The following is a 14068-nucleotide window of genomic DNA, read 5'->3' as shown; positions in this document are numbered from 1 at the left end:
TGCCCTGCTGGAAGGAGCCCAAGTCTGGTTCTGGGTCAGACAGACACTGGGCAGAGCATGGGAAATGCTGGTCAGAGACTCGTGGGGATACGGTGGGAACAGGGTGAGGAGATTGAGAGAGAGACTAGTGGGGACAGGATAGGATTGAGAAAGGGAAGTTTGGAACAGGTTGGGGTGTTGAGAGAGAGATTACTGGTAGGGATGCGGGGAAGGGGGTCCCCACTGGGACACAACACACGCACACATACCTGCGCAGGGCAGTTGCTGGACAAAATGACGCACCAGGCAAGAATTGCTTTTGGCACCTCCCTTCCCTTTGTGCTTGCAGACTCACAGTCTGACTCAAAGGGCAGTGAGGGTCCCCTCTCCCAGCTCAGGGCAGTCTCCCTTGCAATGGTCCTGCTTCTCAGAGGGGACCCTTCCATCTCTTGGAAACATGAGGCTCTTTGCTCTGGGCACTCTGATTCCTTTGCTCTTGGTGCATGAAAGCTTGGCCACCGTGGTGCTAGAGAAAGAAACACGAGTTATTCTGAATAAGACTAGAGGCCCTGCTCAATGTGTGCTGATTACTCAGGTAATACGGTCTCCATCGTCTTGTCTTGCAGAGAGGCCATGACTTCTATGAAGGAGTTAGAGCAGGTAAGAATCTCCATTTATAAATATTGATTTCAGTTCTGTTTGCATTTTTTTCTGGAAACATCATCCATCACTTGAGAGCGGTTATTCTGAGTACACAGATAAACTGTACAAAGTGCAGAGATAGATATCTGTCTGGGGATTACAGTGCAACTGCATTTGTATAATAACTGAAAAAATTTGTAGTACTTTTTCTGTCAGTACTACTTTATGTAAACTCCCTCCCCCCACCCCTTGCTTTTAATAATTTGAAGTAGTAAATTGAATTCATCAAAACACAGTGGTCTGAATATTCAAAGCAATCCATTAGGTTAGTTATCACAGCTATGCTGCTGAATATCCCCGTATTTGGCATTACTTAGCTGGATAAGTTATATCCAGCCATGTTTGGCCTGCTTTATGTCAGGTCTGACTTACCTGCTTTATGTCAGGTCTGACTTACCTGATTAAGTATGACTATCTCCACTTATCCGGTTAAGTTAGCCAGTTGAGTAGTGTTGCCCTGATCCACCTAATGCCCAGCCGCAACTTATCCAGCTATCTAGTGTAGCTGGATATTCAGTGGCCGCCACATAGCTGGATATAAGTCTGACTTATCCGGCTAAGTAGCATTTGAATATCAGGCTCAGGGAAGCGTTACAAGTCTAGCTTGCTATAATGTGTTCATTTTATTAAGAAGATTTATTTGTTAACTACCTAGAATAGTGCAGATGGGCGGTCTATATGTTTTTGTTTGTTTTTTTTAAATAAGGTTACAGCAATACAGCATCTGCTCATTATAGTAATTTTTCCGTAATTGGCACTTGCTCTTTCCGGACTCAGCTGCAATTCCCTAAGGTCCCTGTCCTTGGATGCTAGTCTCTGAGGCCTGTGACGTATTTCCCTTGTCTCCCTATTGCTGTTCCTCTTGGCAGAGTTCCCTGGTTTTGCTGGCACGATCTCTGGGACAGTTGCCTAGGACCTCTGGCAGTTTGCCTCTAATGCTCTTGGGCGATGCTTTCCTCTGAAAAGCACGAGCATATCAGTCATCTAAGTTCAGTCTTGTAAGGGCATTTGGCAGTGTTACAGCTTGCTTTTTTTTTTTTTTTTCTTTTAACTCTCATTTTAAATCTCCAGGGGTCACCTTCTCACATCCTAAGTTCAGCTCCAACAATTGTGTTCTCCCCTTCTTCCGGCCCTTCATTTAGTCTTGTCAAGAGCCTCAGCTGGGTTGTTAGCATGTTTGCCGCTTTCTCGCCACTGCCTGATCATGACTGGAGTGCCAGGAGGAACTCTAATAATACGAGGGGAGGACCTCTTGCTTCCAGCAAACCATTTGATGCTTACATTGAAGTGGCTCAGCATGACTTCTGGCTTTCTCTTGACAATGTTTTGATATTTTCTGAAACTGCCACTGTTTCAGTCTTTTCTGGTGTGCAGAACTTGCTGTATCAAGTTGCTTTTCATCCTCTGGGATTAGTAGGAAGGGTATAATAGAATGGTGGGAAAAATTTAAAAAAAAATACATTTCTCAAAAAAAGAAACCTCTCTATTTTTTATCTCCCATTTTTGCTCGCTTTCTATGTCCCCCAGCAATCCACCTACCTTTCCAGATAATATGCATGGGTGACTCTGCTATCCTTGTTGCCCGAGGGCTGCAGGGAAGTCTTTCCTGAGACTAACTCACAGTGGCATTTCTGTGCCAGCGGGAGGTGCTGGAGTAGTGGCAGCCACCTTTCTTCCTCCCTGTGGAGTTCAAGGCCCAGCCGCTTAATCAGAATCAGCAAACTTGAGCTTCCTGCGTGGAAGTCCTGTGGCCAAGCTGCAGGACTGGCCTGAAAACCTTTCCATTTGTCACGTCCTTTGCCAAGAAAAGTCCATGGGAAAGCAAGCCCATCAGTGTGCGACTCCTGTATGACATCCGGCAGAGACGGAGTCTGCACAGGGCAGCTCAGGGGGGTGTTCCTTCTGTAAGGGATGCCATCACACTACCAGCTAATAACATGTGCAAAGATGGAGTGGGAGAGCGGCGCACACAAAGGAAATGTCCAGAAGTGTAGCGCTAGTAAAGGTAAGGGTCCCAAGGCACAAACTCAGTCGTTCAGGCAGCAGGGCAGTGTGATCATTAATCCAGTTTTATTATAAATCCATTTAGTAGCTTATCTTATTATCTGATGAAGACCTCACTGAAGGGACAGGTTCCAGGCTTCAATTAGGGTAGGAGCTGTTACAGGAGGTGTCCTGAGTACTGAACTGAACAGGTGGGAGTCAGACTTCGCACACACAAACTTCTCAGATCTCATTTTTACAGGGGCTTTCATTGCTAGGATGGCACTTTTAAAGTGGCATGAGATCCGAATTGATTTCAAACCTATTCAGTAGTGCAGCAGATGATTCACCATAGCCTTTCAGTTCAAATTACAGAAATTGTATGTACTGTATCTAAATTTCATTTTTATTATTACTAATGCAGCCATTTTTTTCTTCTTCCAGTGCTGATTGACAAAGATCAGAGTCCAAAGTGGAAGCCAGCTCTGTTAGAAGAAGTAACAGATGAAGATCTTGACAGTTACTTTAAGTCTCTGGGTAGCAATGACCTGAAATTGTAACTACATTTTGCAGTTAGTTTGGGGCATCTGGGTAGCTCCTGCTCTAGGAATGACAGTACTCTGCAGCGATGTATAGGTGTCACATCCAGGTTGTCTGCAAGCCAGGCAGTGCAATTTCTGCAGCGGTCATTCAAAGACTACTTTCTAAAGATACACTTTAAATCTCTTCTGCAGAGTTCCTAGGCCATGGCATTTTTTTTTCCTCATGCTGCAGAAAAGTTGTTCTGATGACTTGGGGATGATTGCTCTGGAGAGATTTCTGTGTGTACTTATTTGCACACTTTGGATTTTGCAAAATACAGACCATTGTATTTATGGATCCGTCTTCAAATGCTTGTTTCTTTTCTGCTGTGTAAGAAGGCTGGCATACATTATATAGCCTTAGCTGTACATTAATTACTTGAACAAATAAATCCAATCATGAATGTGCAGGGAATGTTTTTAAGAGAAACATTTTTACCTAGGACAATATCTGGATGGAGACAGGACCAGTTTAATGCCATTTAATGCACAGTGGCAAAGATCCCTTGGCAATATCCAGTCGTTAGTATGTGCTGCATTCCATTTCTATATAACTATAATAAGTACTGAGCCTGAAAGGAAATGATGCAATTTGAGTAGGATGGAACAGAAAAGAATCATTACTCCAAAGGATAATAGCTGAATTTAATACATTTTAAGCATGACTGTCTGCCTCTTAAAAACTATATTTGGTCCAGTGATATCTTACCCATTCCCTCTAATGCTTCTCCCCCCAGCAACAGTAGACTTTTTGGTTTTTTTTGTCATTCATGCAAGTTTATTTTGGTGCCCCCATGTGCCTGCTGAAATTGTAGGTGGGTCTATCAAATAACATCGTTACAGGTACATAGAAGGCTTTTCAAGGAGCAGAAAGCACTGCAAGGCTGTAAAATAACACAAAGCCCTACATAACTGTAAGATACACTGGCTGGACTATTCCCGCCGCCTCTATACCTCGAAGCAACCCACGAGAGCAGCCTACAAAGGTACCCTAGATACTCCCTCACCTAAAACCACCAATCTCAAATCTACGACAGACCGAGCTCTATCAATTGCAGGACCTACCCTCTGGAATACAACGCCTCCTGACCTCCGTCTTGAACTATGCACCCAGAAATGAAAAAAAAACCAAAAACCTCAAGACCTGGCTCTTTAACAGGCCTTTCTACAATAACTCCTCTCCCTCCCCTCCAACTACCCCCTATCTCCCCCCTGAAAAGACTCTACAGGCCCCCTCCCTCTATCTACCCATTACCACACTACTTCCTTCCCCCTAAAACGTCCTCCAATGTACTCGACTACCTCCTTAATTATCTTCCCTCCAATTCCTTTCCTACCCTCCCATGGTAATCTCTTCTTTTACTCCAAATGCCACTTTCCCTCCCCCCCCCCCCCCCCCCCGGAAATGTCATCCAATGTACTCGACCTATCTCCTATAATTATATTCCCTATAATCCCTTCCCTATTCTCCCATGTTAATTACCTCTTTTACGCTAAATGCTGTTTTCCCTATTATTTATATTGTTCCATCATAATAATGTATTTTCTTAGCATATCCTCTTCAGTCATATTGTTCCGTTGCTAACCCCTCCTCCAAGTTGCCATCCACCCTGTTCCATGTACAGCGTTAAGTTCCTTGTAAACCGATATGATGTATCTATGAATACCGGTATATAAAAGCTGTTAAATAAATACATCTGTTTAAGAGCACAGAAAAAGAAGCATCTTGGAGTCAACAACCAGCTGAAAAACTAGAAACATCCTCCTAAGATTAACTCTATCTAATCTTTAAAGTCCTTCATGTGCAAGTTTCAACAGTAAAATCATATCAATGTGATAGGACAGATTATTTCTGAAATAACCATATTTGACTTTAAAAGTATTAAGCAAGTACAGCTTTCCTGTAAATAACTTTTTAGCTCAGCTTGAACATAACGACAGCCGTTTCATCTCTTTGGGCAGTAGTAAAGTTCACCTGCAGTGCTTTTCTGGTGTTGGCATAAACATCCATGCTTTTCCTTCACACAGGACACTAAAGAACCTTGACAGTAAAGGTTGGTGTGTATGGTAAGAGCCTTTGGTATGCACTAGAAATAGCAGGCTGAGCCTCAGCTGCCTATGCACACTGAATTAGGGTATTAGGCCATTAGCGATTTCAGCTAAATCAGCCCCTAACCGCATGCAAATGAATCAACAAACATGATATGTACATCAGGCTTTACGGGGTGCAGGTAAATAGTGTGGTATGCTGTCCTCCTCCCTTCTCCCCACTGGCTATAGCCAAAGATTGAGCACTTGGCTTTAGGCCCGGTGTTAAGTTTTTGGCGTGCATGCTGCAGTTCAAATCTCCCCATGCTAGCTCCTCTGAAGTTCCTGGGGCCTGTTAGCACAGGGGACTTGTTCTCCTAAATCCTCCTGATCAAGCTTATCTCCTCTTCCATACACCAGAAGGTCAGATCCAGCACATCCACGATGGCCTCTTGCATATCAAAGCCTCCCACCCCCTCCCCAGAAAGCCCTGTGCTGCTGCCCCTCATCCCTAGTCAAGCCAGGACCTGTCCCCCCCCCCCCCCCCCAGAAGTTAGATCTCCACCCCTCCAGAATGCTGTCTTACCCTAAGGGAGGGTCCCCTATCCTAATCCCACTAGCAGGAAGGCCATGAGAGAGAGAGAACCCTGCTGCTGAATTCTGAATGACACCACTAGAAAGTGTTGTGACCTTTGGAGTTCAGCAGAGCTGGCAGGAATGCCCTCATGGCCCTCCCTCCACTGAGTAGAGTCTGGAGGAGGTAGCTTTGTGTGGCAGAGGTAATTGAGAAGAGGGTCATAGGTATGCAGGGTTTAACCTTTTAGAGGATACCAGCCTCATGAAGAGCCTTTAGGATGCCCTTTCACTTTGGGCCAGTTAGCATAGAGGATTTTGTGGTAACTAGCATGGATTCTCTATTTTTTTTATGTTAGTATCCAAGAGGCCAATATTGAAATCTTGTTTAGCTGGATAAGTAGGACTTACCTGGCTAAGTGGTGGCCGCTGAATAACAGGCCATGTTCAGCAGCTACCACTTATCTGGATAAGTAGATAGCCAGGGCGTCAATGGGCGGGGAAAGGGCAGCTCGGTGCTACTTAACTGGAAAAGTGCCGATATTCAGATTTATCCAGTTAAGTTTTGTTCTATGAAAACTGCAACAGAGACCCTCTGGATCCAGTTATACATGACCTGTAGCCCTGAACTGAGAAGCATGAGATGTTTTGTGGTCTAAGCAAAAATAAGGATGCAAATGGATTATCACCAATAAATGTCAGTGAAATATCATGTTCAGCGCGTTCAGGTTGTGATGTCTTGTTCTGGATTGCTGTTGTATCTACTAATCACAAAACCCTCCATGGACTGGGACATGCCCCATATATGCGTGCAGTCATCACACGCATATGCAGATGGTTGCCATAGACTTGCTGGAAGTTTGCCCATAACTAATGCTTGAACAAGTCCCGTATTTGTTTGGTTAGAGTAAGTGTGTGTCATAAAATCACTGACTTTCTGCAATTTGTTAGTTTTCACATTTTCTGCTATTTTATGTTAGTTTGATACTTGGAAAAGTATATCCATATTATCCAGTGAGTCTCTGCACTGCATCACTTACTTTTCTAAGAGTGCAATTACACATTTGGAATGGAGGAATCTAATGACTTGTACATTTTAAGATGGCATTGATTCAAAAGAAATTCAAAATCAAGATGCTATAATTACCAAGAAGCTTGCATGACTTTTCTTGCTTAACACAATGCAGTCCAGGATCCTGGACATTTCTACCACCCTTGACCATGTCACACTGTGCCAGCTCTCACTTGTGCATACTCACTAACCAGTTGAGTAAGTATGAGACCACCAGCTTGAAAAGAGCCTGCTGTGCTCTTCAGAAGCCTCAATTCGGAGCATGCAGAGAAAGCTAAGCCCCGCTATCCACTATTGGGACCACCACCATTTGCTGGTGTCACTTCGTTCCATGCCGGTGGTGTTCTCCTCTCACCTCCCCTCTCCCATACATGAAGGGCTTGCAGAGATTCCAAATCCATAAACAAGGGGGCTACCATATCTATTTGAGTCATTTGCATCATGTGAAACCACACCCTAAACAGTTGAGATCTGATAAAATCTAATCATTGGCAATATTTTAGCAGCAGAAGTTTAAAATAATAAGACAAAAATAAAACCTGGTCATGTTTTTTGCTTGAACATATCAAACAGTTTGACCTTAAATTGGGAATTACCAATACCATGAAACAACATTGCATATACTATGAAAGGGCAACTTGTTTCCAGATTAATAATAACAGAATGAAAGCAAAGGGGTGGAGAGGGAGACAATAGAAACTGAAAATTGCTTTAGTCTCCTCAAATACATTTTGATCATCACATTTATTGAATAGGCTAGTCATGTCCTAGCATCTGGTGATCTTACAATACTGATTTGTGTTTTATGTAGAATGCCAACATTTTTTAATGGGGTGATCACCAATGCAATTGTAAAGGGAATAGCAGTTCCATTATTACCCCAGCAGCAGAACATCCAGTATCAGGCATGATCTACAGCACTAAATTGTTCTGGGTCCATTTAAACAATATGTAGTTCTGAGGGCCAGCTCAGCAGCTTTCTGGCCCAGGCTTTTGCTCCCCCCCCCCCCCCCCCCCAGGTTGGCTGGGGCTGGGAAGGGAGTCCCAGTTATTGTGCTGGTGGCCAGACCTTGGGGCCTATGATGGAGGGAGCCCTGGTGCCAGGCCCCAGAGGAAGACTGTGTTGCTGCAGTGACTGGGCTTAGCTGAGAGGGAGATAGAAAAGGGAGGGAAAAGTTCCAGACGGTCGTGAAGGAAGCCTCATGGTGCCGGAGACCAATAGAGGCCAGTTCCATTTGAGTTGGAAGTCCAACAGCAGAAGGAAATTGGCAGAGCAAAAAAAAAAAAAATCTGCTTCTGTCTGTACCACCAGGCAACGTCTGTGTAAAAGCAGCTGCACTTTCAATAACTTGTTTAAAAAAAAAAAAGGGAGGGATATTTCTAGTAATGGGTGTGTGATGAGTCACATAAAGCCAAGGAACGCTGCACTTTACCACCCTTCATAGTGTTTCTGTACAGGAAGGAATAACAGCAATGATTAGTGACTGTATTCAATGCTTACTATAGTAAAATACATTCTTGTAGATAGTGGCAACTTACTTTCACTGTACAATTTCAAATAAAATTCCTTCGCAAAAATACTGTAAAACTATAGCAACAACTGCTGCTGTTTGGATGTCGTTTGGTCTGTTGATCCCATGCCCAGTTTGTTGCCAGCATTGCGAGGTGGATGCTTAGATTCACAAGAGTTTAGTAAGAAATATGCATGCATTATGCCACCCAGTGCCAGTAAGGATCCTGAAGAAGGTAAGGCTTTTCATTCTGTGTGCGTTCTGATTTGGGTTACTATAAACCATATTGGGGTAGATTTTTTAAAAATGTGCGTTCGTGTACTTTTGTTGGCGCACTAGGCGCACTAGGCGCACTAGGCGCCAACAAAAGTACGCTGGATTTTATAAGATACGTGCGTATCTTATAAAATCCTGGATCGGCGCGCGCAAGGCTGCCGATTTTGGGCAGCCGGCGCGCGCCGAGCCACGCAGCCTGCCTACGTTCCCTCGGAGGGAACGCTCTTTCGCCCTCCCCTCACCTTCCCCTCCCTTCCTCTACCTAACCCACCCCCCCGGCCCTATCTAAATCCCCCCCCCTACCTTTGTCCACGGATTTACGCCTCCCGGAGGGAGAAGTAAAGCCTGGCGCGCCGAGACGCAACCCGGGGGCGGTTCCGGAGGGCACGGCCATGCCCCCGGAACGCCCCGGCCCGAAACCACGCCTCCGGGCCCACCCCCAAAATGCCACATCCCGCCCCCAAAATGCCGCGTCGATCGGCCCCACCCCCCGACACGCCCCTGACAAAAAACCCCGGGACTTGCGCGAGTCCCGGGCCTCTGCGCGCGCCAGCAGGCCTATGGAAAATAGGCGCGCCGGTGCGCAAGGCCCTGCTCGCGTAAATCCGGGCGGATTTACGCGAGCAGGGCTTTTAAAATCCGCCCCAAAATGTGCACAAAATCATAAAAGCTTTTCTTGAAACAAAGAATTTGACTGTTAGATGTTTTATGTTCTAGAATTAGAGAAATCTGCAAGCAGTTTCAGGCTGAAATTTCAGTCTTTGTTTTTTTTATATGTACTCGGCTTTTGCATTGAAATAAAATCACCACGGTAAGAATAATACTGCTTTATTCCGTGCGCTTAAAACTTTAGTGTAGTTAGGTCTGGCTTCATACTACTTGCAAGCTCTTGAATCAGCTGTAATATTAATCAGAAATAACCAAGTCCATTAACTGAACTGTCCACTTTGCCTGTTTCCAGTAAATATTGTCAAGGTGCAAATGGTATGAGTCAACTCTTTGGGGCTTCTCAAATAGAGCGTAAGGCATTTTTCTCATCTGCTGATACTTCTGTTCCCAGTGCTGGCCATCATGAGGGATAACTGCAACTTAGTCAAGGAGCTAAAGTGCTTAACTTCTTATTTCTGTGTCAGAGATTTGTGCTTTACTTCTTATTCCTGTGTCAGAGATTTGTATATACAGAAAAAATGGTTGAATTAGCACCAGTTTCGAGCTTGCTGTTCTCTTCGACCCTGTTCCTATCCTAGTCATTGCCTCGTGTACCATTTAAGGTAGGGCTGGATTAAATCCAACGGATGCCCTAAGCACGGCCCAACAATGGTGCCCCCTCGTTGCTTAACTGACAAGACACTAAGTGCTGAAGATGAAATAGATTAAAAATGTGGTTTTCTTCCAGGCCAGACCCCATAACTGTAGTAAACAAATTATTTACTTATAACTAGGGGGCAACAGGAAAAAAATGAAAATGTTTAACACACGGTGGTGCCCCAAGCATATGCTTATTTTACTTCATGGTAAATCCAGGGCTGATTTAAGGAGAGTAACTACACTCCATGCATTTGGTATGAGATGAACAAGTGGTATAGCACCAGAGTTGAAAGAGTGGTCAATGGCATTACTGCTCACGAGTTTTAAAACGGTGCCAGTTCAACCAACTCTGCAGGCTTCTACTTGCACCTATTCTAGCTATGGCTAGAGTCCCAGATGGCATCCCAAAAGGTGCCTGAGTTACTACAGCTTAGTAATAAAATATAGTTTCAATAAAACTTCAGACTAGCTTTTGGGCAAACCATAAAAGCAGATGACTTGGCTGATAATGGAATAAAGCACAAGCGAATCTCAGAGCCATTCTTTTATTTTGCCTAGTTGAGGAAGTACCTGGCCTTTGTTCTTACCTGCTCAGGTAAAACAATCGTATCAAAATACTTAGGGTAGCTATAGAATGAACTGGTTATCCAAAACCCATTGGGTTTATGGGACCAGCATAGATGGGAACTGCTCTCCTATTTAAACCAGTGTTCTTTGTACTAGTAAGGTAGCTGCTTGCAATCCTTAGACTCGCACAATAAGACTGAAAATGCAGAATCCTACATGTTTGGTCCAACTTGATTGAAAAATGGCCACATGCTGTGTTTAAAATGCTCTTGCAATATTTTTCATGTGATGCACAACAGAGATCATTTCCATGTTTTATTTCTCTTTAATGTCAAGACAGACATAATTTGCACATTTTTTTCAGCATATGCCCAGTACCAATTCCTTCTCACCCCTTCGCTTTGCCCACACTCAAAAAAAAAATAAAATTTGGATCTGACTTGCTGAGAGTTCTTTGTAGACTTTACTTTTAAAACCTCCATACTGATTAACTAGAAAGGATTCCTCCTTTCTTTGACTGTGAAGTATTACAGAATTTTAATTTCATGGTTGAGAAAATAGAGAGATACCATTCGCCTATGTCCATGACAAATGTCACTAAATCAGAGTAGTTCCAGTTGATGGGTGAAGTACTCCTTCCAACTGCAAATACCTTTACATAATACCATAGGAGGTAAGGTTTCAAGGAAAACAAAAGGTCCTTCATAGTCAACCACCTTCAGCTGCCTCTAGCAGCTCCCTAGTGGTGGCCCGTGAGGTGGCAAAATGAACAACTATAAGACAGATTTTTGCCACCAGAATTGGCTTCAGAGTCTGAAAATTACATCTTCTTGCATCAGCATCTAAAATCAAAGCAGATCATCATAAGAATATAAAATCTGCCATGCTGGGTCAGACCGAGGTTCATCAAGCTCAGCATCATGTCTCCAACAGTGCCCAGTTTGAATCACAAGTACCTAGCAGATCCAAAAAAATAAACATTTTTTGTTGCACACTCGGGTACATTTTATTTAAAAAAAGCATGAGTGCATACTTTTGTTCGTGCACCAGGCACAAACAAAAGTACACCGGATTTTATAAGATACAGGCGTAGCCGTGCGTATCTTATAAAATCCGGGATCGGCGAGCGCAAGGGGATGCACATTTGTGCACCTGTGCGCGCTGCCTGTTCCCTCCGAGAACGCTCCGAAATCGGAGCAGCCTCGGAGGGAACCTTCCTTCCGCCTCCCCCCACCTTCCAATCCCTTCCCCTACCTAACCCACCCCCCCCCCCCTATCTACACCCCCCCCCACACACACCTTTATTTCCAAAGTTATGCCTGCTCGAGGCAGGTGTAACTCGCGCGGGCCAGCTGCCGGCACGCCAGGTTCCGGTCCAGGGGCTGGTCCGGAGGCCGCGGCAAGGTCCCCTGGAACGCCCCCGGGCTGGAACCACACCCACGGCCACGCCCCCGGATGACGCCACCCCCGACATGCCCCTTCCCCCCCCCCCCCCCAGGAAAGCCTCGGGACTTGCGCGCGCCGCCGAGCCTATGCAAAATAGGCTCAGCGCGCGCAGGGGGGGGGGTTTGGGGTAGGTTTTCGGGGGTTACACGCGTAACCCTTTGAAAATCTACCCCTCAGTGTTAAGAGATGGAATTCAAAAAGTTGTGGGACAATCACAGAGTATCTCTGCTAGTTAGAGAATGGAAATGAAGAAATGGGATAACTTCTGATACACCTATAGTTTACATTTAGGCTTGGGGGTGGTCTGCATGGAGTGGCAGTTACTACTACCCTTAACAGAGGGCTTGGGGGTGGCCTCCACAAGAGCGGCAGTTGCTGTTACCCATAACACAAGGCTTTGGGGTGGCCTGTACAGAGTGGCAGTTGCCGCTACCCTTAACAAGGCTTGGGGGGGGGGGGGGGTGGCCTACACAGAGGGGTAGCTGCTACCCTAAAAAATAAACGTTTCTGGGCAGACTGGATGAACCATTTTGGTATTTATCTGCTAGTATTCACTATCTGGTACATTTTAATACTCGCGTGGGGTTCCCGGCGCATGCACGTGGATGTGTTGATTTGAACATGCGCGTGTTATAAAATCCGATGCATGCGCATGGGGGTGGGGGGGATTTTTGTAAAAACCGCGTAGCGATGCGAGTAGGCCTACCCCAGTTCCCACCCAGTCTGCTCCAGTAAAGGAGCGGACTGGGAGGGAACTTCTCTAACCCTATCCTTCCTCTTCCCCTCTCCTCCCTGACCTCTAAGCCCCATCTACCTACCCTAACTTTTTTTGTCCCTGAACTTACCCGCTCCACGGAGCAGGAGTAAGTTCTTGCACGCTGTCCAGCTTCCGGACCCCACTCCCAGCCCTCCCCTTTTTTGCAGCCTGGCACTTCCATGCGAACGAGGAGATACGCGCATGGCCGGGCCATCTTGAAAATGTGCTCAACGCGCACATGGCCTGGCCACGTGTGTATCTCCTGGGATTTGCGTGCGCCGGGCTTTTAAAATCAGGCCCTTAGTTACTATGCCTGTTTAATTTTCGTGTATGCATATTTTTCTCCAGAAACGTTTCCAAACCTCTTTTAAAAGCCATCTATCCTAGATGCCCTGCCCATGTCCTCTAGCAACAGATTCCATGGCTTGATTGCGCCCTGAGTGAAAATATATTTTCTGTGATTTGTTTTAATTCTGCTAGTTGTGTCAGTGTCCCCGTTTTGTAGGATTATTTGAAAGAGAAAATAACCATCCCATAATTACCATTTCCACCCCATTCATGCTTTAAAAAAATGATTTATAAAAACTTCTATTATATCCCCTCTCAGTTGTCTCTTTTCCAAGCTGAAGAGCCCTAACCGCTTTTAGCCTTTCTTCAGAAGGGAGCCAGTCCATCCCTTTAGCATTTTTGTTGCCCTCTGTACCTCTTCTAGTTGTGCAGTATCTTTTTCTGAGATGCACACATACGCATTTGCACCATAGATCGATACAAGGGCATTATGAGGTTATCCATTCCTTTCCAAATCATTCATAACATTGCTTGCTTTTTTTTGACTGCCGCAACACACAGAGCTGAAGTTTTCAAAGTATTGTCCAAAACTACTATAAGTCTTTCTCCATGTGGTGATTCCTAATATGAAACCCAGTATTGCATACCTGCCGTTTGGATTATTTTTCCCAATATGCATCACTTTGTACTTATCTACCTTAAATTTCATTAGCCATTTAGGAGCCCAGAGACCTAGTTTTGCAAGGTTCTTCTGTAATTCCTCTTAATCCACTGTGTTTTTAACAGTTTTGAATAATTTTGAAGTAGAAAATTGGCTCCCTTTTCCAGATCATTTATGAATATGGTAAACAGCACCGATCCTCGTACAGCGATGTGGGGCACTCCACTATTTACCTTTCTTCACGGGGAAAATTTAGTCTTTCCACCAGCTACCAGTCCACAACAGGATACAGCCTTCTAGCCCATTACTTTTTAATTGCCTGAAGAGTCTCAAATG

The 14068-nt window shown here is 44.8% G+C and overlaps 1 protein-coding gene across 2 annotated transcripts in view; it reads left to right on the top strand.

Annotated features, from left to right (window-relative positions):
• Positions 1 to 3655, top strand: part of LOC115093777 (3-hydroxyisobutyryl-CoA hydrolase, mitochondrial-like) — a 295490-nt gene extending 291835 nt beyond the window's left edge. For both annotated transcript variants that reach the window (XM_029606024.1, XM_029606023.1), the window contains exons 13-14: positions 606 to 639; positions 3109 to 3655. In XM_029606024.1, the coding sequence (XP_029461884.1) occupies positions 606 to 639; positions 3109 to 3224 (150 nt within the window). In that variant the 3' untranslated portion in view covers positions 3225 to 3655. The remainder of the gene's footprint in view (positions 1 to 605; positions 640 to 3108) is intronic.
• Positions 3656 to 14068: the final 10413 nt, after the last annotated feature.

Source organism: Rhinatrema bivittatum, chromosome 6, assembly GCF_901001135.1.
Source record: "Rhinatrema bivittatum chromosome 6, aRhiBiv1.1, whole genome shotgun sequence".
Classification (NCBI taxonomy): domain Eukaryota; kingdom Metazoa; phylum Chordata; class Amphibia; order Gymnophiona; family Rhinatrematidae; genus Rhinatrema; species Rhinatrema bivittatum.
Note: the sequence above shows the minus strand (reverse complement) of the source record. Positions and strands in the feature narration are given on the sequence as shown.